The sequence below is a fragment of the Nomascus leucogenys genome, chromosome 20 (genome assembly GCF_006542625.1).
Source record: "Nomascus leucogenys isolate Asia chromosome 20, Asia_NLE_v1, whole genome shotgun sequence".
Lineage (NCBI taxonomy): Eukaryota > Metazoa > Chordata > Mammalia > Primates > Hylobatidae > Nomascus > Nomascus leucogenys.
In genome coordinates this window covers 71,538,163-71,564,840 of record NC_044400.1, presented here as the reverse complement: position 1 = coordinate 71,564,840, position 26,678 = coordinate 71,538,163, and the positions used below count along the sequence as shown (strand labels likewise).

General features: G+C 39.2%; 1 protein-coding gene across 5 annotated transcripts in view; it reads right to left on the bottom strand.

Moving 5' to 3' along the window:
* Window positions 1-10,304: 10,304 nt before the first annotated feature.
* Window positions 10,305-26,678, bottom strand: part of BOD1L1 (biorientation of chromosomes in cell division 1 like 1) — a 58,686-nt gene continuing 42,312 nt past the window's right edge. The window contains exons 18-27 of one of the 5 annotated variants that reach the window (XM_012499860.2): window positions 24,143-24,227; window positions 23,728-23,801; window positions 22,618-22,693; window positions 22,505-22,539; window positions 21,412-21,457; window positions 19,087-19,136; window positions 18,908-18,992; window positions 18,347-18,500; window positions 14,286-14,426; window positions 10,305-11,699 (exon numbers count right to left, since the gene is read on the bottom strand). In XM_012499860.2, coding sequence (XP_012355314.2) covers window positions 11,582-11,699; window positions 14,286-14,426; window positions 18,347-18,500; window positions 18,908-18,992; window positions 19,087-19,136; window positions 21,412-21,457; window positions 22,505-22,539; window positions 22,618-22,693; window positions 23,728-23,801; window positions 24,143-24,227 — 864 coding nt within the window. In that variant the 3' untranslated portion in view covers window positions 10,305-11,581. Of the gene's footprint in view, window positions 11,767-14,285; window positions 14,427-18,346; window positions 18,501-18,907; window positions 18,993-19,086; window positions 19,137-21,411; window positions 21,458-22,504; window positions 22,540-22,617; window positions 22,694-23,727; window positions 23,802-24,142; window positions 24,228-26,678 lie in introns of all 5 variants that reach the window. The other 4 variants (XM_030800995.1, XM_003258493.2, XM_030800996.1 and 1 more) reach the window with 4 other exon arrangements.

Here is a 26,678-nt window from a genome sequence, read left to right as displayed (position 1 = left end):
AGCAGGAGGCATCACGCTACCTGACTTCAAACTATACTACAAGGCTACAGTAACCAAAACAGCATGGTACTGGTACCACAACAGAGACATAGATCAATGGAACAGAACAGAGCCCTCAGAAATGATGCCGCATATCTACAACTATCTGATCTTTGACAAACCTGACAAAAACAAGAAATGGGGAAAGGATTCCCTATTTAATAAATGGTGCTGGGAAAACTGGCTAGCCATATGTAGAAAGCTGAAACTGGATCCCTTCCTTACACCTTATACAAAAATTAATTCAAGATGGATTAAAGACTTAAATGTTAGACTTAAAACCATTAAAATCCTACAAGAAAACCTAGGCAATACCATTCAGGACATAAGCGTGGGCAAGGACTTCATGTCTAAAACACCAAAAGCAATGGCAACAAAAGGCAAAATTGACAAATGGGATCTCATTAAACTAAAGAGCTTCTGCACAGCAAAAGAAACTACCATCAGAGTGAACAGGCAACCTACAGAATGGGAGAAAATTTTCGCAACCTACTCATCTGACAAAGGGCTAATATCCAGAATCTACAATGAACTCAAACAAATTTACAAGAAAAAAACAAACAACCCCATCAAAAAGTGGGCAAAGGACATGAACAGACACTTCTCAAAAGAAGACATTTATGCAGCCAAAAAACACATGAAGAAACGCTCATCATCACTGGCCATCAGAGAAATGCAAATCAAAACCACAATGAGATACCATCTCACACCAGTTAGAATGGCCATCATTAAAAAGTCAGGAAACAACAGGTGCTGGAGAGGATGTGGAGAAATAGGAACACTTTTACACTGTTGTTGGGACTGTAAACTAGTTCAACCATTGTGGAAGTCAGTGTGGCGATTCCTCAGGGATCTAGAACTAGAAATACCATTTGACCCAGCCATCCCATTACTGGGTATATACCCAAAGGACTATAAATCATGCTGCTATAAAGACACATGCACACGTATGTTTATTGCGGCACTATTCACAATAGCAAAGAGTTGGAACCAACCCAAATGTCTAACAACGATAGACTGGATTAAGAAAATGTGGCACATATACACCATGGAATACTATGCAGCCATAAAAAATGATGAGTTCATGTCCTTTGTAGGGACGTGGATGAAACTGGAAAACATCATTCTCAGTAAACTATCACAAGGACAAAAAACCAAACACCGCATGTTCTCACTCATAGGTGGGAATTGAACAATGAGAACTCATGGACACAGGAAGGGAAACATCACACTCAGGGGACTGTGTGGGGTGGGGGGAGGGGGGAGGGACAGCATTAGGAGATATACCTAATGCTAAATGACGAGTTAATGGGTGCAGCAAAACAACATGGCACATGGATACATATGTAACAAACCTGCACATTGTGCACATGTACCCTAAAACCTAAAGTATAATTAAAAAAAAAAGAAATGATCAGTTATATCCTCTGACACTCCGTCAGCGTTTACTGGAAAATAATTTTTTGAAGAGCTGGAGAACCCCAAAATGACAAGGATGAAATTAACATAAATGTTCAAAGAAGGAAAGGGAAGCTCTTCTTGTACTTATTTTTGGCTGAAAAAAACAGTCAGTTTAACTATTTTAAGTACGACTCATTGAAGAGTGACAAGTTGGTGTTTTCAAATAAGAACAACTAATTTTGGAAAGGATAACTTTATTAGCCTGTTTCACACTGCTATAAAGATACTCCCAGAGACTGAGTAATTGATAAAGGAAAGAGGTTTAGTTGACTCACAGTTCTGCATGGCTGCAGAGGCCTCAGGAATCTTACAATCATGGCAGAAGGGGAAGCAGGCACTTCTTATGTGGCAGCAGGTGCGAGAGAGCGTGTGTAGGAGGAACTGTCACACACTTATAAAACCATCAGATCTCATGAGAACTCACTATTATGAGAACAGCATAGGGGGAAACCACCTCCATGATCCAATCACCTCCCACCAGGTCCTTCCCTTGACAGGTGGGGATTATGGGGATTACAATTTCAGATGAGATTTGGGTGGGGACACAGAGCCAAACCATATCAATGACATTTTTTAAAACAGCATTGCACAAATTCTACTAGTGGTCTTAAGGAATGCATTAATTAAAAACTAATTGAGAAGCTGATCCTTCAGATGTAAATTGAGCAAATGAGGACACAAATGATTTCTGGAGAACTTGGAAAATGTATTTGGAGTTTCCACTTTACATAGCATGGCAATATTAGGTACTTATAATGATCCTACTGCAGCAAAACACCCAGATGCTGGATTAATTACATACTTGAATTGCATACTTAGTGTGCACTGCTGGGTTTACTAAAGAATAAGTGATATCCACTAGCCACAGGTTGTTTTTTTTTTGTTTTTGTTTTTGTTTTTTTTTTGATGGAGTCTTGCTCTGTCGCCAGGCTGGAGTGCAGTGGCATGATCTCGGCTCACTGCAACCTTTGCCTCCCAGGTTCAAGCAATTCTCCTGCCTCAGCCTCCCAAGTAGCTGGGACTACAGGTGCATACCACCATGCCCGGTTACTTTTTGTATTTTTAGTAGAGATGGGGTTTCACCCCCTTGGCCAGGATGGTCTCAATCTCTTGACCTTGTTATCTGCCCGTCTCAGCCTCCCAAAGTGCTGGGATTACAGGTGTGAGCCACCGTGCCCGGCCACCACAAGTTGTTCTTGTTATATTGAAGTTGAAATATGTATTGAAGGATGGGATAGATAAGAAGAGTCAGAAGTGTGGCTGTGCTGATTGTTAAGCTATTGTCTCTTAACTCCAAACTCACTCTTCTATATTCTGCTTTATGGTGCTAGAATTGGGATTCTGCAAGCCAGATTTCCTCCCTAGCCAGCAGGCCCACTGTTAAGTTCAGTCAATAGGGGATGCTGAAGAAGTCCAGAAGGCTGAGATTGAAAAGACGTCTTATTTCTTGTTTGGTCACTCTTTTGTTAACATCACTCCAGCAATAGTTCTTCATCTCAGTAATGGCAGATGATGGCAGTTGCACTTGGTTCCAGTTTCCAATTTTCCACCCACTCTCCTAGGACAAGCCACGTTGTCCTCTCTCAAAGATAACCAGCACTGTCTGGGTAGCACCTCTTCTTAGGTTCTAAATCCCAGCCCTGGAGGGCTTCTCCTTCAAACTTCTAATAACCTCAATTTTTTTCTTTCTGTTCTCCAAGCCCGGAGATAGTACTGGTTGCTTTCAGAAATAACTCTGTATTATATCAGTGTTACCTTTTCCCCTCTTAGTTCTCTAATAGCTATTTAACTAGTTCCCATTAAATTATTGTCTTAATCCATTTTGTGCTGCTATAATAGAATACCACAGACTGGGTAATTTGTAAAGAAGAGAGATTTACCTATTGTTCTGGAGGCTGGGAAGTTCAAGATCAAAGAGTTGACATCTTTCAAGGTCCTCTTTGCTGAGTCATCTCTTGATGGAAAGTGGGAGGCAGAAAGGAAAGAAAGCATGAGCTAGCAAGAGGGGGGCTGAAACCCACTCTCACAATAACGAAACTACTCTCATGTTAATGACATTAATCCATTGCCCTCATGACCTAATCACCTCTTAAATGTCACACCTCTCAACACTGTTGCATTGGGGATTAAGTTCCCAACCTATGAACTTTGGAGGACACATTAAAATAAACAGCAGTTATTTATTCAAATAGCTGGTGCAGTTTCTAATAACTGACTGGACCATAACTGAAACAAGGTCCAAAATTTATCTCCTATAATATGGTAACATGAATATAGTTAGAATCAGGCCTTGCATCCAATACCAGGGCTACACCCCTCTGAAAGAAAGGTGACCTTTAGTTACGAATCCTTGTAAACTTGCTAATAAGGATAGACCTCCAGGAAAACAGCTAGTGGTGTTTACTAGTAGGAGAGTTGGCACTTATGAAATGCTTTTAGCAAGATATACCTGGTAGGTTCAGAATTGCTTATGGTAACAAAAAACCAAATGAAATCCCTTAGAATCTATTGATATGTGGGACATGGCTCCCTGGAAAGTATCACACAAGTTATGTAACCATCTGAATAGAGAAGTTCCATGACTGAAATGGCTTTCTTCTAAGTAATGGAGCTCCAGATTTTTTTTTTTTGAGACCTCATGTTTTAATCTAGGCACATGTGTGTCCTGATGAGAAAGGGCCTGGGAATAAGTTGGCTAGCTTGGACCTGTGTGCTTCACTTGTGCCTAACAACTACTTATATCCTTGAAATTATTTGTAAAGCTTGATGCTGGGTAAGATCTCTGATTCAAGAGTCTGATTTAACAGTTAATCCTTTATGCTATTGCATAGACCTTTGCTCAGAATGCTACAGGTGCTTCAGTAAAATACAGGAGTACACAAGCAAGAGGAAGACATAGGATATGGGTATTAGGAGATCCAATGGGAAGAGAAGTGAAGGGTAACCCTAGGACAATGATTAGAGAAGCCTCCAGGATGAGATGGCAGTGAGTCCAGACTGCATCAGGAGGACTCAAGAAACAGGTGGAGAGTTGTCTTCAGCAAGACGCCTTCTGGCCTTGGACCATCTTTTAATATCTAGGGGTACCTGGGAGAGTTTGACCTAGATTCTTTTATATACTTGGCTTGCTGCCAAAGCTCTTCCTTTCCTCTCTATCTACTAAATGTGAGGCAAAACATTAAAACTTTTAGAATATCTATTTGATCTTGAGTCTTTAGGACTCAAAAAAAGCTGGCCACAAGACTAAATTTATATCAATTACATTAAAATTAAAAACCGTTCATCAAAAAGTACCATAAAGAAAGTGAAAACATAAGCCGTGTGTGTGTGTGTTTGGGGGAGGGATATGTTTGCAACACATATACATGAAGGATTAATATCCTGAATATATAAAGATATGTAAAGAACTCCTAAGAGTTGATAAGAAAAACACAATAACCAAATGGAAAAATAGACAAAAACCATGAACCGGCATTTCACATAAGAGGAAATAAGGATGGAAAATAAGCACATGAAAGCATGCTCAACCTTCTTGTAACCAATGCAAATAAAGGCCACAATGAGATATATTATCCCTACTAGATAAGCGAAAATCAAGAAGTCCTGTACTACTCAATGTTAGAAAGCGAAGTAATTTTTAAACACTACTGGTATGAGTACAATATGGTACAAGCATCTGGGAAAAATTTTGGCATTATTTTCCAAAACTGAAAATATGCTTATCCTAGGAATTAGCAGTTGTACCATGGAGCAGAAAGCTGTATATATCTTAGTGCAAATAATGGATGCAGGTGTAAAGATATATTAATTCCCTAGCTTCAAAGTAGCTGAGTGGTCTGCTTTTCTGGTTAACAGGCTGATAGTCTCTTTAGGCAGCAACCAGCCTGGTCCTTCCACTTATATCCTGTGCCTACAAATACCACTTTCTGTATATACAACAAAATTTGTAAGTTTAGGAAACTCTACCATAGAGAAGCTTCATAAAAATGTTTAAAACAAAGCAAATTAATCTGTGAATAACCCAAGGACCAGTTAGAGGTGAATGGCTTAGTATACTGAGATAATATATATTCCTTCAATGGAATACTACATAGCAGTGAAAATGAATCCAACTGGAGCTATACATATTAACATAGATGAATTTTAAAACATAATGTAGAAGACAAAAGCAAGTCTCAAATGATCCAAAAATGATTCTATTTGGAAAGCAAAAAAATTTAAAACTGAATATATTGTTAGGGATATATACATATGTAGTAAAACTGATAAACAGCTATAAAATAATAAACCTTTATTTAGAATGGTGGTAATCTTGAGGGGGAAAAAGAGTGGCACAATAGGGATAAGGGATGGACATACATTTTTTTTTTTGTATTTTTTTTTTTTTTTCAGTAGAGACGGGGTTTCACCATGTTAGCCAGGACGGTCTCAATTTCCTGACCTCGTGATCCGCCCGCCTCGGCCTCCCAAAGTGCTGGGATTACAGGCGTGAGCCACTGCGCCTGGCCCGGGGATGGACATATTTTTTAAAAGGGCAAAAAGGTGGATATGTAAAATCTCATTTATGTAAAAAAGAATCTACTATTTCATTAATTCAAAGGCAGCTTTTTCCCCTGTATTTTAACAGCTCTGAAGTTAGAATGTATCTTGAAATTGCTATTGAACAAGTGACATTATGATATCGTTGTCATTGCCATGCCTGATATTGTTCCTAACTATTCATATATCACTTCAACTGAATTATGTATATCATTAGTTCTAGATCCTTTGATTTTAAACACCAATTAAAGTTTTTTAAAAGGTTAGAGTATGACTTGGCATCAAAACGGAGTTACTGTGTACTCAGAAAGGCACAGGAACCAAGGACTGAGAAATATATTTTATATCAATGAGGCAAATATTCAGTGTTAGAAAGGAGAAATAAGTATGATTCTATATTTTCTCAGAAAGCAACAACCACGTGCTTTCTGTGACTTAAGAAAGGAAGATACCTACAAGTAGGTGATGTTGTTACATTTTGTTCCTGAGATATGTGCAAAGAATTGCCTAAAACATGACAAATCATACAGCTAAAGGTGGAAAAATCACCAAATCCCTTGTAACTGAGGAGAGACATCTTAAAGCAACAAGCTGATATAACTGATTCATGCATGCCATTAAGAATATCATTAATTTTTGTGTTATGGTGTTTCTCTTTCCTCACAGTATACAAAGTAATGGTGCATGGGCATTTTATAGTCAATAGCATTTTAGATTCAATGATTTGTAGTATATGAGTTTTGAATATAGGTAAACAGAAAAAGGCCTGGAAGAATTACACATCAGACTGTTAATAGTGATAATATCTGACTTTGGGACTACCAGTGATTTTTTTTCCTCTTTATTGTTTATTTTTAATTTTCTACAATCAAAACATTGCTCACATAATAAAGAAAAATTAAGATTTTATAACATTTGTTTTGTTTTTGAGATGGAGTCTCCCTCTGTCTCCCAGGCTGGAGTGCAGTGGAACAATCTCAGCTCACCGCAACCTCTGCCTCCTGGGTTCAAGCAATCCTTCCACCTTAGCCTCCCAGGTAGCTGGGATTACAGGCATGCACAACCACACCCGGCTAATTTTTGTATTTTCATAAAAAGTGGGGTTTTGGCATGTTGGCCAGGCTGGTCTCAAACTCCTGACCTCAAGTGATCCACTTGTCTTGGCCTCCGAAAGTGCTGGGATTGCAGGTGTGAGCCACCATGCCCGCTTTTTTTTTTTTTTTTTTAAATCAAACATATTCCAAGAGAATGTCAAGGGAAAGCTGTTTCCACTTAGATCTGTTGTGGGCATTAGCTAGGTGAATGAAGTGGAGGAAGTCATCAAACAAGACCTTGGTTCCAATCCTAGTTATGCTTCACATGTGTGTTCTTAAGCAAGCTATGTAATGGCCCTGTGCTTAAATTCTCCCAACTATGAAATTGGGTGTATGATACTCTTCCACAGGGCTATTCTGAAACTCTAAAAGGTTTTCAAAGTTTTGTGCAACATCAGTTTCCATGGATGTTAAATTAAGTTCCTGTGTGTGTGGTTTAGGGAAAGCAAGCAGGAATTCTAAGGTTTAATAACCTTGGAAAATTCTGGGTTCAACAAAGTTAACCTGATTCCTCTCATAATTTCTTAGAATTTGTATTTGCTAATGTGCACAGTGAACTTCCAAGAAGGGCTATCATGTGAGGAAGCATCTCTTGGAACTAGCGTTTTGTGTAATGCCAAGATATATTGATAGTATTGTCTGTATCTTCCTTCGGGAAGTTTCTGAAAGGTTGACTTACTGGTAAAAATGGCATCCATTATTGTCTCCAGTCGTCCCTGCTCTTCAGCTTCCAAAATACTCTCTTTAGGTTCCAACCTTGCTTGAAACTCCATTTTAGACTTTTAAAAATAAACTCCTCCCTTCATCTGCCAGGAGTTAGTCCTTTGTCCTGCTTCTCTAAGGAAGGTATTCTTCTCCCGTTTGCTGTTCTGTGACAATGCCAGTGCAGCCCAGCAATGCTTCATATGATTGTGCCCTTGAGACTTGAGCCAACATTCGAGTCCCTAGTATTGGGCAGAGTAGTAGCTCAACAAATGTGTCCTTTCCTAGCACAGCAGTTTCAGTGGGAAAAGTGCTGGTTCTAGAACTATTTTCTTCGCCTGAGAACAGTATCTGTCGGTGTATTCTGAAAAGCATCTTGTTCTTGATTTAATCATACGAAGATGGCTACACAGTAATTTTAGTAAATGTAAGGTGCTCTTGTACAAATGATGAACAAGACATCCCAAAATCCAAAAAACCAAAATATAAAAAAGCAACCTTTTCCAGCATTTCTTCTAGTTAGAACTATCTCCTTCTGACCTCGAATCAGTTAGGTTTTATCATTGGCAGAGATGTTTGGGGAAGGGCTCTGCTATATTATGATCCTAAGAGCAGTGAGCCTGCTGTTGAGGTGGAAAGATCAATGCCTCCCTCCCATGGGCTTTCATATAAAGAGCCCTGGCCTGGGGGTTAGAAGACAAAGAGTTCAGTCTGTGTTGCCACCAACTTGCCATGAGATCTCATTGGGAAGAGGAGTGTTACCTGATGAGCATTCCTAATTGGTGTGGTTATGGTAAACCTCAGTTAGTAGATTCTAGTATTTAAGTAAAGTCTAGGTGGTAGGGGTCAAGTGGTACCACCCTGAGGAAAGAGGCCTGAAGCAGGCAGGGAAGGATTGTGGTTGTGGATGACCAGCTTCAACTGAAGAGGAACTGGCCATCGTTGTGAGCCACATTGCCCTCAGTCACAGGGCACGCCGCTGCCTTCACTAAGTCTTGTGTGATCCTCCTAGCCTTGTCTCAACTCCGGGTTGGGAAGAGCAGGTGGGCTCTTGTTCAGGTTGCTCATGTTGCTCATGGAGAAGCAGTGAGGCAGTGGCAGCGGTAACCAAGCCAAGGCCTGGGAAATGTCAAATTTGGAGATGGTGTGCAAGTGCTTCTCAGTGAGTTAGTGGAAGCTACTGGATTTTAGGCTGGATATTTTTTTTTGGAGTCAGGGACTGTCCTGTAAATTGCAGGATGTTTTGCATTCCTGACCTCCTTCCTTCTGCTCGATACTAGTAGTAGCAAATCATTGTGATGACTAAGAATTGCTTCCACCTATTTCCAAAGTCTTGTATTAGAACCATTGGAAGGTATGTGGTCTAACTGACTTCCCCATCATAAAATTTTTCATTTATTTCCACGATTTAGTTCCAGTTTTATCGAGAGGCAGCATTTCTTCACACTCCAACTACTCGGTCCCTATAGGGTCATGCCCACAGCAGCCATTACTAAACTGAATAACATCAGTGTCACAGTAAGACTGCAATTTCAGAATGCACTCCTGTTGAACCAATCTAAAACTGACAGTGCAAAGACTGTGACCAAAGGAATCAGGAACCTTAGAAACTAGTTCAGCTTCTACCCTTTTACTTTTTACATTTTTTACTTATATTTTGTATTTTAGATTTGGTTTTCTGTTCCTGAGTAAATTCACTTAGAATAATGGCCTGCAGCTGCATCAGTGTTGCTGTAAAGGACGTGATTTTGTTCCTTTTCATGGCTATAGAGAATTCCATGGTGTGTATGTTCCACATTTCCTTTATCCAATCCACTGATGATGGGCGCCTAGGTTGACTCCTTGTCTTTGCTATTGTGAGTAGTGCTGTGATAAACATGTTAAGTGCAGATGTCTTTTTGGTAGAACAATTTACTTTCCTTTGGGCATATACCTGGTAATGGGATTACTGGGTCAAACGGTAATTAATTTTAATTTTTTGAGAAATCTCCAAACTGCTTTCCACAAGAGCTGAACTAATTTACAGTCCTACCAACAGTGTATAAGCATTCTCTTTTCTCGCCAACATCTGTTATTTTTTGACTTTTTAATAAAAGCCTTTCTAACTGGTGTGAGATAGTACATCACTGTGGCTTTGATTTGCATTTCTTACTTTTAAGACAAATCACTTTAGATTTTTCAGTTTTGGTTAAAAATCATCCATATACGTAAAAAAGAGAAACTCTCATGTTCCTCGTCTCTAAGGGCCTTTCTGGATCTAAAGTTCAGTTCTTCCAAGTTCAATTCTACCAAGTTCAGTTCTACTGAGTTCAGTTCTACCGGGTTCAGTTCTACTGAGAAAGACCATCACTGACTCAAATTTGAATGTGAGCATGGAATGACACAGCTAAGACCAATTATTTAGAGAGAAGAAATAGTTGTCATGCAGACACATTTTAAAACACACAAATAAAATTCTTACCACTCAAATTTTGGTAAACATTTTATAATTTATATATAAAATCTCAGTAAGAAACCATGTAAAATGACAGAAATATCCACCTTACATTAAGAGTCAAAATAAAAAAAAAACCCATACACACTGAATGTAAATTTTAATTATAAAACAAGAATATGAACAAAACATTTTAAAATAATCTCAATTATTTGGCAACTCATCACATCATTGCAAGAGACAAATTTGATCGTAAGAAGTTTAATCTTATGAAAAACTGAAGTTGGACAGTTTGCTCATATGAGAGTTAAAACATGTTTAAAAAAACACTTGGCAATAAAGCCAGTTTCTATACTGAAATAATTGTGTATAAAACAACATAAAATCCTGAAACTGGATAGACAGAAGGGACCTAATCTTGAATGCATTTCTCTTCACTGAAAAAGACAATATGGAAAGAGTATTGGTAGAAGCTTCAGAATAGCACATAGAAGAGGAATGAACACAGAGAAGAGGAATGAAGAGGGGTTTCTGCTGCAGGTGACTGACGCAACTTTACCTGAACCAGAACCTGTTTTATGTCAATGCAGCTGGTAGTAAAGTCACAGATGCAAGTATAATCTAAAAACAAGTTACATTCTTAAAAAACAGAGCCACAACTGTGAACAGAAAAGCAATGAAGAACCTTTCTTTAGCTAAACTACTTTACTTGGATACATGCGAGTTTCTGCCAGATCATATTAAGATAGTTACAGGGCAGGCAGAGTCCTAAAAAATTTTCTACTAATGACTGCATAGCATTTAAAACCCTTTTTCATTTAAAAAAAAATAATAAAGTAAAATAAACAGATATATAGTAAAGTTCACAGATAAGTTTTCTCTGTAAAATAAATAAAGTGTTCATTGATTAGCATCATACATAGAGTAAAATACAACCTATTTTTACATGTTTATATACTATACACAGATTACCAGTAGGCAGCCTGGCGTCTGATGGGCTGGAGGGGTTTGCATTCATGATGTGTCACATTGGGAAATCCCAATTTTGAATGTTAAAATATACAACTACTTTGTTTTGAGTTCAGATACAAAGTAAACTTATTGTCCTTTATCTGAAATAAATGTACATAATATCTTCTATGAACAATAGTTTATAAAGCTGTTTAAAACATAACAAGAAAAAGCTTGCACCTAGGGACTTACAGCACATGCATATCTTTTTCCTGGTTAAAGAGAAGCCTATGGCCACTGAGGCATGTCTCTTTCCTCTCCACTGTGTTCCTCCATAAGCCTAGGGCAGCAGTGGTCAGGATTATCGCTTCGCTTTTTTCACAGGGGCTTCCTCCACCCTTTGCTGGCCTCTTGTTCGGGCCCCAGGAGGGCTGACTTCTCTCTTGCGCTTGATAGAAGGGGAGAGCTGTGTCTTTGATCTGCATTAAGCAAAGTCAAGGCAATGGTGAGGTTTAAAAGCAGCTGCTTCAAATAACTTGGGAGTTCCTTAAAAAAATAGAAGAGTTTTGAACTTGACAGCTAAGAAGAAGAAAACCCAGTAACATTTATACACGAAAGGAGCTACTTCGCGAAGAGCTTGAACTAACTGGTTATTTGTTGTCAACCTCACACACAAACACAGGACACTGGAAGAGAAGTTTGAAGCCTGTGCTCTGGTTCCAGCTCTACCACACTCTAGGTGCTGATGGTGCTCAAGTCCACTTCCTTCTCTGGGCCCTAGTTCTTTCATCTATAAAACAAAGACATCAACAGCGGGTCCCACCAATATACAAACTGTCCCAAGTTCAAACAACTAGCAAGAACACAGCAGGATTGCAACCTAGGTCAGACCAAGTGCAAAATCATGTTTTGTAGCACAGTATTACAGAAAATAGCTGTGTTAGAAAAGGCACAGGAATTTCAGAAGAACGTTCTAACCAATCTCCCTATCACCAGCATACCCTGTTGATATAGTCTGTGATTAAAATTATTTGTTGGAAACTCCAATTAATCATGTTACTGTCCTGGAGATGTATGAAGGTCCTCTTGGGTCTCTGATGCTTTCAGGAGAAAATCATCCAGAGCCTTTTAAAGTTCTGCCTTCTATTTGTGCACCATCTGGGCCTGCACTCCTGCACCTTCCACATCACAAAGCAAGATGCCCCATCTTTGGAATCCCCCACAGAGAAATGCGACTTTGTTGATATGAATACTTTAGGTCTTTACCACAGCGTTTACCATTGTAATTTATCTGCTGTGTTTTTTCAAACTGCAAGTTACAATCAATATTTTAAAACAACATGTTAATAGGACACAACAGAAAATACCACTCGTATCACATCTATTAAATTTGACTCATGAAAATTTTGTTTCAGTTACAGCAGCAGGAATGTGAGCACCAGCTGTATTGCAAAACATTCTTATAGTGGGTTGTTGCCAAGAAAGTTTGAAAGTCTTATACACATATATCTCTTCCATTAGACATGATGATTCTCTAGGGCAGCTGCTGAGATTTATCATTTTTCTAACTCCAGTGCCTAGTGCAATGCCCAACACATGGCAAGCGGGCAGTAAATGTCCTGTCAATGAATAAAAGACTTGGAAAACCAACATTGCAGGAGATGGAGAAATGGGACTCTTAGTGATATGAAGACACGTCTTCCGTTTCTTGTTTGACAGCAAAAGTAAATAAACTCAAATTGAGTCAAAAATTGTTGCAGATGATGTGGTTTTGGCATGTGTTGACAATGACTGAAAATGTGTTTGTTGATAATCCATTTCAAACTGTTTCCATGGAAAGCCACCAGCCACTCAGTGAACACCTCTTCAGTAAAGGTGCCGTGTGCAGTATTGTGCTGGGGGCCAAGTGGCAGCCAACAGAAGCTCTGAGTCAGGCTGCTTCTCCCCAGCCATGTGAGCTTCGTAGCTTATCCAGGCCCTTCTAGTCCACCCAGAATGTGGTCTGTGAGGAGGGGCACTGGTCACTGAGGAGCTTGTTGGAAATGCCAACTCTCAGGCCCCAGCCTAGACTTGCAGACCCAGGATCTGCATTTTACCAAGAGCCTCAAGTGATTTGACTGCATGTTCAATTTTGAGTAGTACGCATGGAAACCTTCCTGAGATTCTTTCCCTCACATATAAAATAAGAGTAACTATTACAATTCACTTACTGAGGGTTAAATGAGAGCATGTATGTGAAACTGCCGGGCAGTATAGTTTGCTTTCATTTCTAGAATGTGGGGAAAACAGCACATAGATACATTACAAGTATGCTGTGAAGATGAAAATGTGGTAAGAGGTCAAAACAGTTTTGTGTACAGTGAAGAGTCTTTTATTTTTGAATATGATAATGTATAGAAAGTATGACAAGCTCCTATCTCAAGAAAGAAACCTACAGCTCAGAGGGGTAAATAAAAGGAATATACCAAACCAATGCTACGTGGCATCTCAAGTGCCCAATATTGACCAGAAGTGCAGCAAGAAGAAGAGATGAAAATGGGCTGAAGCAGGATGGAAAGGATCTGACTTACTAGGGGTGCTGATGGTGAGGATGCTCCTCACTAGCTCAAGCAAAGGCAAGAAAGGAAGGCTCAGGACCACCTCTGGGAAGCAGTAAGACCAGTAAGGCTGCAGTGAAAGGTGTAAGCTGGCAGGGGCCGTGCCTGAAAGAGGAAGCCTTCTCACCTCATCACCTCTCCATTGCTCTAGCTAAAACAGAAATGATTCTGGGCTGTTAAATGCTTTACCACACTGCCTTGCCTTTGGTCTTGGTGGATGGGAGAAGGCATATAACGTTCATAGGTGTCAAGGACAAGCCTGTGTGGCAGTCCACTGCGGCAAGGCCAGACTGGTGAGGCCACAGAGACACCTTCTGCAGCCCTTCCTATTCTTCTTGGAAACCAATGATCCCCAAAACCAGTTATTTGGTGAGACAAAATCTTAAAGGAAATTAGGAAGGAAGCATTATTGTACCAAAAATAGTCTTAGGGGGTTAAAAATGACTTGAAGTGTAAGCAGGGACTTACCTTCCTAATGGGGGAGAGTTACTAACTTTTTCGCTGGTAGGTAACTTCTCTTTTGCTAATTTTTGGCGATTTCTAGGAGAAACTGTGTCTGGGCTGCCAAGTTTGGATGTTGCACGTGCAGATGGCTTGCTATGTTGCTTTCTGAAACAGATTATAGAAACACTGGGCAATGGTAGCACTGAATACTCCAGTCCCTGGAACTATGTAGGAAGTATGAGGCTCCTTGTGGGCAAGTCAGAACAACAGGAACTAAAATCAGAAAAATGGTTGCTTTTCCTGACCAATGCTGATAAGTCGATCTTAATGTCATCTACAACTACCTCTGCTTGTGTGACACTATCTTTGTTCTTACTGTGCATGATATTTTATTGTGATTTAGAAAAAAGATGTATCTGTGAAAAATAGAAAATATACCGGCTGACAAAATAAAGATTACAAAAGAGCTCATCAGGGTAGAATAAAGGGCCAAGATTAATGAAAGTACAATTCACAAGGCTTAGAGTTAAGGCCCAAGTAGTCAACTGCACAAGAATCAGATAAGGAATTCTGATTCCAGTAAAAACTCTGAAAAAGGAACTTGTTTAGCTGGTGTATTTTTCAATTTGAGGCTCAGTAATGAGGATGTGCACTGAAGAACAATATCCAGAAAATAAGGTAGAACAGTACTCTTCTGGATTAATTAGACCACACTTGGTATACAGAGTTTGCTTCTATCTATCTTTCTTTCTTTTCTCTCTCTCTCTCTCTTTCTTTCTTTTCTCTCTCTCTCTCTCTTTCTTTCTTTCTTTCTTTCGAGAAAGAGCCTCGCTCTGTCACCCAGGCTGCAGTGCGGTGGTACAATCTCTTCTCACTGCAACCTCCACCTCCTGGGTTCAAGCAATTCTCCTGCCTCAGCTGCCCAAGTAGCTGGGATTACAGGAGTCTGCCACAACGCTCGGCTATTTTTTGTACTTTTAGTAGAGACGAGGTTTCACCATGTTGGCAAGGCTGATCTTGAACACCTGGCCTCAAGTGATCCACCAGCCTTGGACTCCCAAAGTGCTGGGACTACAGGCGTGAGCCACTGTGCGTGGCCTCTTTTATTTTTTATTAATTTAATTTTTTTTTAAGAGGGTCTTGCTATGTTTCTTAGGCTGGTCTCGAACTCCCAGCCTCAAGCAATCTTCCTGCCTCAGCCTCCTGAGTAGCAGGGATTACAGGCATGAGCCACTGCGCCCACCTGCACATTTGCTTCTAAAAGAGGATAAAGGTAACTGAGGAGCACAAACAGGGATGATGAAGGGGCTCAATAAGCAAGCAGAGAAGACCTGGTAGCTGCCCTCAAATACGTAAGGGAAAATTAGACAGAAGGTTCTGAAAGTCGAACTAGAATCAAGAGTAGAAGCCATAGGGTGGCCGGCTTCTACTGAACACAAGTCAGAAAATGCTGAGGAGGATGTGGCTTTCCCTGCCACTGAGGTCCATGCAAAAGCAGGAAGACCCTTTCAGAGGAGCTGCAGGTGCAGTGACTCAGGCACTGACTGGCTATTGGTACTACATGACCACTGAGAGCCCACCCAACTCAGACAATTTATGAAATTATGAAGACACCAGAGCCCTGGGACTGATCAACCAATGCCAAGGAATCTAAACTAGAGAGAAAAGAACTCATTTGTAAATCAAAAGTTTATATTATAAAGTGCATGAAGGAAGAGCTTTGATAATCCAGGTGATTACAGAACCATATAAATCAAATAAGATTTTTAAAGAATTTATAAAAGGCAAATCTGAGAGCAATTTCTAGACACTCACTCGAAGATGGCTAGAAGGCCTATGGAACTTTCTCTGAGTTGAGTCCTACTTTCCACAACTGTTTTAGAGGGAGGCAGTAATTCTGGTGGGATGGATGCTATACCCAAATGCATGGGTGCTGGGCTCCAGCACCCTCACCCTCTCCTAGCAGCAGCAGTTTGGATTCTGTGACTTCTTTTCTATTTATCTGAGCTGCTCCACCTAAAAAAACAAATATGAGACCACCTTATAACTTTAGCCGTGTAAGCTTCGAGAGTCCTTTGGCTCTAAAATCTGATTGAGAAATCAAACCATGGCACAAATGGCTAATAATGCGTTAAGTTTGGAGGAATTAGAAACAGATTGATTTTAAGTTTTTGTTATTTTTTTGTTTTTTTTTTGAGACAGAGTATCACTCTGTCACCCAGGTTGGAGTGCAATGGTGTGATCTCGGCTCACTGCAACCTCCACCTCCCGAGTTCAAGCGAATCTCCTGCCTCAGCCTCCCAAGTAGCTGGGATTACAGGCATGTGCCACCACACCTGGCTAATTTTTTATATTTTTAGTAGAGACAGGGTTTCACCATATTGGCCAGGCTGGTCTCGAACTCCTGACCTCAAGATCTGCCGGCCTTGGCCTCCCAAAGTGCTGGATTACAGGCATGAGCCACTGCGCCTGGCCCCGATTTTAGTTCTTTATGTAAACACAAGATACTATTATATTATGGTGTTAGTGTTATTTTTGAAATAAATCTTCCTGAACTTTTTGATCAATCTTGAATAATGAAATTAAACAAGATGATACCAAGATTAATAGCTTGTAAATCACATTAATTAAAAATTAAAAAAAATATATATTTTTTCAGAGACAGAGTCTCACTGTCACCCAGGCTAGAGTGCAGTGGTGCGATCACAGCTCACTGCAGCCTCAAGCTCCTGGGCTCAAGCGATCCTCCCATCCCAGCCTCCCAAGTAGCCGGGACTACAGGTGCATGCCACCATGCTCAGCTAATTTTCAAAATTTTTTTGTAGAGATGGGGTCTCCCTGTGTTGCCCAGGCTGGTCTCATAAACTCCTGGGCTCAAGTGATCCTCCCATCTTGGTCTCCCGAAGTGTTGGGATTACAAGCATGAGCTACTGTGCTCAGCCTGGAAAATATTCATGTTTGGGAAAGTGATTAACGGTTAGGATGAGACTACACAGTTACGTACCATTTCTCATGTGCCATGGGGAAAGGAACACTGGATGATGTGAACAGGTATAATGATATAGGCCAACAACAGAAAAGGGGTATCAGCAAATAATGCTTGTTTAAACAAAGTTCAACAGGCTTCTTTCCTTTAGGAGTTTGCCAAACCCTTTTTTTTTTTTTTTTTTTGAGATGGAGTCTCGCTCTATCACCAGGCTGGAGTACAGTGGAGCCATCTCAGCTCACTGCAACCTCCGCCTCCCACGTTTAAGCAATTCCCCTACCTCAGCCTCCCGAGTAGCTGGGACTACAGGTGCGAGCCACCATGCCCGGCTAATTTTTTGTATTTTAGTAGAGATGGGGTTTCACCATGTTGGCCAGGATGGTCTTGATCTCCTGACCTCATGATTCGTCCACCTTGGCCTCCCAAAGTGCTGGGATTACAGGCGTGAGTCACCGCGCCCAGCCCTGGGTTTGCCAAACCCTTATATTTTAATGAACATGTAACTGAGGAAGGAGAGAGAATTCAATGACATTCCCAAACTCATCTGACCATGGTACTCTTTTTCTCAGAGGTTTCTGGCTACAATAGGGCTTGAGAGAACACATTTTGGGAAATATATGAAATTACCTAAAAAATGGTCAAATTTGGGCACTTTCCTATGATCAACCTATTGCATAGCACTGGTGAGATGCATGTGATGACAGTGGTGCGTGGGCCTGGTTCCTCCTGCTTTCTGGGTTGAATTAAGTATGCTGAGAGGAGGGATGATGTTTTATGTATGTCCAGATTCATGAATGGTGCTCAATATGACATTTGAAGGATGGCAGATGCTCAAAAAATATTTGTAAGGAATTGAATGGGTTCCACCAAATAGGCATTTAAAACCTGGTAAAGACTCTGAAGCAATCCCCCAAAATGGTTTAGGACAGAAAATGTGTTCTCCAAGAACTATGTGCCCACTGCTAACAATAAAAATGAAAGGGAAGAACTTCCACTGCAGCATGAATAATTCAGTTCAGATAATCCCAGGAAACCCAGAGCAGTTTTCAGATGGAGAAGCTGGTGAAGGTCTCCGGCAGCTCTGTGCTGCCCCCATTACCTCTGAGCCTCTGATCTGGTGGTGGATCTTGTGGTGGCTCCTGAAGGCTCGTCCTCTTCTTCATCTTCCTCTTCCTCATCAGACTCCTGCTCTTTCTTGTCCTCTGCTGGATCAGAAACTAATTTCTGGCGTTTTCTTTCTGGCTCTGAGGATTCTGTTCAAATAGAAGGGTAACACCTGGATTTTACAATTCCCAAAGATACTTCCAAGAGAGACAGTCAAGGAGTTTAGAACTTAGGATATTAGGGACTTGGAGGCAGAGAAATGGTTTTCCACTTCCTTTTTGTTTTAGAACTTGCAATTCACAACTGTTTAACTTAATCTCAAACACATTTTGGATAGTTTACATATGCAGTTCACAGCCAGCGTTCATAAAAAATTCACATGTACTCAGAAAAGCATCTGGGATGTACCATTTCTGACATGGGATTAGACCTATTTCACACATATTTATGTAATATTAATATTAGCTGTACCCATTGGATTTTTCCTCAAAGAAAAACTCTTTAAAAAGGTGATTTTGAAACAATAAGACTTATTAAGAATTTGCTAGAAACATACCAGCATCATCTGATACAGTGAGAGAACGTTTGGGTTTTCTTCCTCTCCGACGCACACTTGCTACTATTTTTTCTTCACCATCATCCTAGAAGCAATAAAATTAAAGTTAAAAGGGTGGTCAGCTGAGCATTTAAGTTGATTTCTAAACAACGTATCTTGGTAAGAAATTTAACACTTACATTGCTTATAGTTCTTTCTTGTAGGTTAGCTGTTTCTTTATTGGATTCATCTTTAAGAAAAGGGAAATCTCTGCATTAATATCTTATTACTGTAAATTTAAATTTCAACAATCAGCCTGGCTTCTCTGTCAATGTATCAGTATTAATTAATACATTGTTGTACATTTCATCATTATTTTGTATCAGTCAAGCAAAGATAGAATCAGAATACCTAGCAGAGATCACATTGGATTGTGAGTCACAAAACATAAGTTTTCATTTAAGATTTTATTTAAATTTGCTGACTCTCAGTTTTTTCAGCTGCAAAATAAGAAGTTGGATTAGACTACTTTTTTTTTTTTTCTAAGACAGAGTTTCACTCAGTGGCTCAGGCTGGAGTGCAGTGGCGTGATCTTGGCTCACTGCAACCTCTGCCTCCTGGGTTCAAGTAATTCTCCTGCCTCAGCCTCCTGAGTAGCTGAGATTACAGGTGCCCACCACCACATCCAGCTAATTTTTTGTATTTTTAGTAGAGACGGGGTTTCACCATGTTGGCCAGGCTACTCTTGAACTCCTGACCTTGGGTGATCTACCTGCCTTGGCCTCTCAAAGTGGTGGGATTATAGGTGTGAGCCACCACGCCCGGCCGGGTTAGACTACTTCTATTCCCTTTCAGCTTAAATGTTCTGACCCCAAAAAAGAAAAAAGGGGGCATATAAGGAGCCCACAATATGTACCAGTAACTGCAAGTTGGAATGATATATAGGCGGAGCATCCCTAATCTGACGATCCAAAATTTAAAATGTTGTAGAATCCAAAACTTTTTGAGCACCAACATGACCCTCAAAGGAAATGCCATTGAAGCATTTTGAATTTTGATTAGGAATGCTCAACTGGGAAATGCAAATATTCCAAAATCTGAATAAATTCAAAATCTGAAACACTTCTGGTATCCTAGGCATTTCAAATAAGGATATATAACTGGTACTTTTATTTTATTTTTATGAGACAGGGTCTTGCTCTGTTGGCCAGGCTAGAGGGCAGTGGTGCAATATAGGTTACTGCAGGCCTCCAACTCCTGGGCTCCAGTGATTCTCCTGTGGAGGCCTCCGAAAGTGCTGAGATTACAGGTGTGAGCCACCACAGCTGGCTAATATGGACTTTTCGATTTCAATGTAGCTCTGCAAGTATTATGATCCCAGCTTATAGTCTGAACAAACCAGGCTTGAGTAATTTGTTCAGAGTCACATAACTAACAAGTAGAGTGACAGGTAGAATTCTTTTGACTCCAAATACATCATGGTAGCTAACAAAGTACATTTTATGACCGGTTTGTAGGGTGCATACATACATTCTTTATGCATTTGTTTTCTGCAGATGTTATAATTTTCTGAGACTGTATCATGGTAAGAAAAGTAAAGATTAGTTCAATGCACTACTTGAAGCTGAAATTATGGGGATGTTCATCAGGCACTCAAAAACTCAAAGGTACTTCTTTTTAGTGACTGTAGCAGTTGTCCTTTTTTGCAAGTTTAAAATACCAATGAAGATGAAAAAGTTAACCCAATAGAAAGGTCAACAAAGAGGACTGTCTTAAAATGGTCATCATTTTACCCACATTCAGAAAACATTCTGAATCACACAGCTTTAATTGGAGTCCTTAAAGGGCACTGAAGTTATAAAGATTTCTTGTACGGATTCAAAATACTATAAAATTATTAATAAAAACTGGTTAAGACCAAATGTGCAGAATCTCCTCCCTCTTTTAAAAAATAAACAAACCTTAATTTACCAAGACACAAGAAAAAATGAAGTACGATCACACATAGTTGAATGTGGAAACAATTTTATATTACCTATTTGCTTTATTTGCTGATCAGAATATGTACTTTCTTAATCTGACCATACTATTTATTTGATACAAAATAGCTGTCACATTAATCTTTGTTGTTGATATCAACACTTCAAAGCTCACTAATGGCTCCTCTTGTTTTATGTAAAAAATTTTAGACCACAACAAAAAATATCTGGAAAATGCAGGCAATATTGACAAATAATATGGAATGCTCCCATTATTCCACCCTCCAGAGCTAATCATTATCAACATTTTGGAATAGATTTTTCTCCTTGGAATGAGGAGAAAAATAGTCAAAAAAATTTCAATTCTTAAGTCCTGGGCTCTGTAAGCCAATAGATATAGTCTCTCCCAGATACAAGGACAACTATTTTTACCAAGGGGGCCACCCACTTCAGTGAGAAGCAGTATGGAAGTTCCACCTTCTCCAACAGCCAGCCTCTCCTGCCCCTCCCTCAGATAACACACAGAGGAATGCTGTAGGTACATACCTGTTTGCATTACTTTCAGTTTGCTGCTAGATGGAGATTGTTCTACCTACGTTTAAATAAACAAACAAAAAAAATTTTTAAATCAGCAGTTTATAATCATCACATAGAAATGCATCAATGATGTAAAGGTGGTATAGGATCTTTATTTACATAGGCATATTTGAGACCTATTTTCTGTAATTGATTAAGTATACCTAGCAAACATGGATGCCTGAGCTTCTAAATACAGACTTTCCAATAAGTAACTTCCCTTCTGTGATGCTACAGGATGAGAAGTGAGGCAATGCAGCATGGCCGCTGTGGTTAATATTTCCCAAGGCAAACCATTTTACATGTTACTAAATGCATTCACATGTGCTTCTCTGGTTTTGTCTTATAATAATTCTATGAGATAAGTACTGCAGGCATCATACCACTTTACATTCAAGGAAACTGAGTCACCAGAGGGTCCCATGACTGGCCCTAAGTCACAGGTCTCGGGGTAAGTGACAAAGCTAAGGCTTGAATCCCACGTTCTTTTGTTAGGTCAGTGAACACACGTCTGTCCTCCTTACAATGCTCTTCTTGTAATGTCCTCCTTATAATAATCCATTGAAATGCATGCGATGGAATCCTGATACAATGATTTTGGTGGGTATATATGTCAGGGTCAAAGATAAAGAACATTCAAACATAAAATATCACTGAGGATTTTCCTGCACTGAAATCAGTGTATATTTTAGGTCAAAAAGAATTCCATAGAAAGTAGTAAGATGGCAAGACAACTCACAAGTCTCTATAAAGAAGCCACTATCTCAAAATCATATAAAATAGCTAATTTGTACGTTTTAACCAAGGGTGGCCACAGGAAGATAAATCCCTAGATAATTTTTAAATAATCAAACTCATGAATTAGAATGGAATCAGAATGAAGAACTAATATAACTCTGTTTACACAAAGATACTAGTAATCAAAATAGTTGAATGGTTACTCAGTCTTTTAAAGCTTTTCAAGTACTTAAAAAAATAAAGTTCAAAATACTAGATATTGCATTATACCGTTTTTCAGGTTAAGAGCAAGTATTTGAAATTGTCGTGTTTTGCAATTACTTACAGTGACAATGCCAGTATCTGTTTTGGAGTCGTCTTCTAAAAAAAAAAATATTCACTTAGAAAATGGGTTCGAAAATTTCTTGTGTGTGAACTGAAAACACACCAAGTACCTACTCATTTTTAACGTTGTGTCTACAGGGTATTTGCGAGGTCTTCCTCTTTTCCTTTTAATAATTATTGGCTGATCTTCCTAAGGAGGAAATAAAAAACAACAACAGCAATAAAAAAAAATTTTTATCCTTTATTATACAAAGTTTTCTCAAAAATCAGATTTAGAGTTCCTGTCTAAGAGAGCTCAAATCCTAGCTTTGTCACTTTAAAAATATGTGACGTAGGGCTTAGTGTTTTATTTACTGATCTCACCATTGTTTCTTCAACTTGATAAATATCACTAACTGTCATAAATTAATGGAGCTGTGAGGATTTTGAGACAATGAAGTAATCAAAGTGTAACCTTTTACTTCTGTAATAAATATGTATGTCCATTTAAATTGGGATTTGGCCCAGTTAGTTGTGACCAAATGATACCCTTATAAAAAAATAAGGGGGTCCGCTGAATGTATCATGCAGACAGAAGTGAGAACAATAACAAATGATTTAACAATGGGCAAACTTGGCAATGGTTATCTAGACCTGGCTAGTGCACAGGCTGTGTCTCTTGATTTATGGTGCTCAGTCTCAAGCCACTGCAATTCTCTGCTCCACAGGCTCCCTGAAAATCTATGGGCTTACAGCGGGCAGGGCTGGGATGCTCTGTTTGTGCATGCAGCCTCCAGGAATCCATGACTTTGCCTCATGAACTAGGTCCCCTTGAGTATTCCCTGCATGCCTTCTGCACACCCTGCTGCTGTTCCCATTTCATCCTAGCTGGACTCCATGTCTCAGACAGCCTCCTGTTTGCTGCCACGTGCCTGGCCTGGCAGCTCAGCATTGCCAGGCCAGGAACCTGACATTGCCACTGATGTAGAGCACTAAGCTGATCCTATTTGGCTATGACATAAGTGGGTCTCATACAAATGTTTTGAAGAAACAAACATGAAGAGAACAAAATTAATCAAAATGAAACTGATAAAATGCACTGTATGAAATGGTGTTCCATTGCACTAAAAAACCCCAGCTTCTTCAAAGTACTTAAGAAAAACTCAAGATAACAGTATTTAATGAATTTAATTTGGTTAGTGCTTAAATAATTGTGAACAAATAAATATGAAAAGCACATCTCACCTCCTGAGATTTTATGGTGTCATCATCGTTCTGCTCTGGCTTTTCACCAGTAGTTTCACTGCTGCTATATTCATCTGTAGAAAAGGAAGAACTTTGTTCACTGCTAGTGACCACGGTCAGCCTTCCCCACCTTTACCCAGGTGAGCTACACAGCTGCAGCCACACATAACCACACACTCCATTTTCAAGTTTCTACCATCAAAATTAACAAGCCTGAATTTGGGTGACTAGTAAACAGCACACTTTGGGTATAGCAGGATCCAAATTAAAAATGATTCCCTAGCCCTATTAATCTTAAGCATGAGGCACTTTATTATACAGGAAAAGTAAATGAGCAAAATAGACGTTTCGGTTGAGAGATATGCTGGCTGCTTTGAAGGCTCAGTCAATTTACCCAAGCAAATGTTTTACTCACCTTTTTCTTCCATGACCCTTGAGGCAGTGCTATTTGTCTCAGAACTGGTTTTAGATAATTCTTCCAAATCTCCGGAGTTCTCTTCCTATAGAGAAGTTGAAAAAGACTAGAAGCTTCTTCAAACTGAAGCCTTCATCCATTCATCCTCCCCACACAAGTTTGCCTTTCTATTTCAAAAAAACTTCCTAGCTCTTTTTTAGGATAGTTTTTGGAAAATGTTTTTGAAATGTAACTATTATTGCTGCTAGTGAGACTATAAAAAAAATAAACATTCTGAGAACAGAAAAGCATAAGTTCAAGTATAAAATATCAAGGCCATTTTCTTTCCTGCAAAATAGAAATTGTTCTTCTCCTCCCCCTACTTGGATTTTGTTTTTTTAAGACAAACTCCAAAGGCAGAATGGACAGATATTGACAACAGATATTTATCTTTGTGGAGTGATGGAGGGGAGAGATGTGGGGAAGCAATAATTTGGGAGGTGCCAAAGGGAATTTCTGGGTATTCAGATGGGCTGACTTGGAGCAGTGATCTTTCAGCAATTAAATTATCCCCCCATAGTGGCAAGAAAGTTCTCAGCATGAAATGCCAAAACGTTTAAACTATAATACTAATATAGTATATAAACAAAAATACATAAAGTAGAATAAGATCAAGATGAAATAGGAAACTAAAGCTTTAATTTTACTTTAATGGCCCATTATAAACAATTGTAAATCCTCATTTCTATTAATGTTAATTTTACTTATTTTTTAATAGAAATATATTCTTGTGGCTCAAAATTTAAAGGGGTCTATAATGAAATGCCCTCACCCCCGATTTCCCTATTTGGAGGCATTCAATGTCATTGGGTTTTGATATAGCCTTTCAGGGACTGGAAGGGGATGGATATAAAAGCAATTCCACATTTCACACACTCTTCTGAAACAGTGGAATTTCTGGCCCACTTCATGTCAGATATGATTAGATCTTCATTCTTTTTTACCTAACAATGAGGATGACACAGAGCTTCTGTTACTTCCTAGTAAAAGAAGTGTCAGCTCAGCCATTTCTCTTATTATTTGCTTGTATCTGCATTACAAATATTATCTTTGTCTTACGGGGTTTTTTGTTGTGGTTATTTTTGGAGAAATCTCAAACCAGTGTCTGTATTGGGAGGGTCAATTCAATTAAAACAAAGTAAACAAACTCTGCAAATTCATTTAGTTGAGCATCTGTAAACCATTAAGTCATATAATGCTGAAAGTGAACAAACAAGTGAGGGGCTCATTCTCAAGTCCTCTGTGTTGTGGGACTCTCAGCTACCTTTAAAGTACTTTGACAGTACTACATAACTAGGTCCAAGACATGAGATAATGTGCAAGACTAACAGGTAATGTCAGAGGAGAGCTCACTTTCAGTGATGGCACCAGGGCCAATCTATACAGTAAATATTAGTAGAGATTACTTATTAAGATTTTTAGATAAAAGGCATATATAAATCGTGGTTCTACCATTTCTTCTCACATTCTGATGGCTTGTCGTACATCCAATTTGGGAGGGTGTTGATTTAGAGGATGGAAGGTCAACTCATTTGGGAAAGCCAAGGAGAAACCTATTTGCTCTGTTATCAACACATCAACACTGAGGCTTCACTGAGATACTCATGCTGCACTGCCATTTTCAGCTCTTTAAGTGCTGTGTGTGTGTGTATGTGTGTGTGTGAGAGAGAGAGTGTGTGTGTAAGATGGAGAGAGGCAGCGTGTGTGTGTGTGGCGGGGAGAGAAAAGAGAGAAAGAGTGTGTGTGTGTGCGTGTGTGTGTGTGTGTGTGTGTTGGAGGGGGTTTAGGGGCAGGCAGACGTTTTTGGGGTCTTCTCCCTCATTTCAGCCAGAACATCTATACTTTTATCTGTTCCATATAGTGGGCTGAAGATGTCCTGCACAAAAGTCTTCAAACCATTGGATGAACTGCATTTCTGTTTTTGAACTGGCTCTTTCAGAGCCAACACTTGGTCCTGTAAGCGCTTTATCAGATCCTGATGACATGCATGCAACTCACTTTTTATTTCCTGCTTTTATTTTTCCAGTGCCTGGAATTTTTTCACTTATTCAATTTTGGTCTTCTTTTGGTCTTACTATATACATTTTAGAATAATGACTTTATTGCTTTTATAAAATGGTACATATTTACTACACAGAAAACTTTAACAGAAATGATGAAATCACTCCCAATTTACTGTCCAAAAATTACTAATATTAAGATGGTATTAAATAAATGCTATTGCAGACAGCTTTCCATGTAAGAAAAGATTCTTTTGTAGTAACTGAAAATACTGTGTCTATAAAACTGCTTAATGAAAATAAATTAGATTTTATTTAAATTTAACATTAAAAAATCATGAAATTTAAGACAAAATAAAATGATACTCCTTCAATCTGCTTTTCTTCAAATTTAGAAGTATTGTCTCAGGATTTTTGATTTTGGACAGGGCAGGGTGAGGGATAGCTTAAGAGCCTGTTTCTTCCTTTGGTCACAACCAACTAAAATTCATGACAAT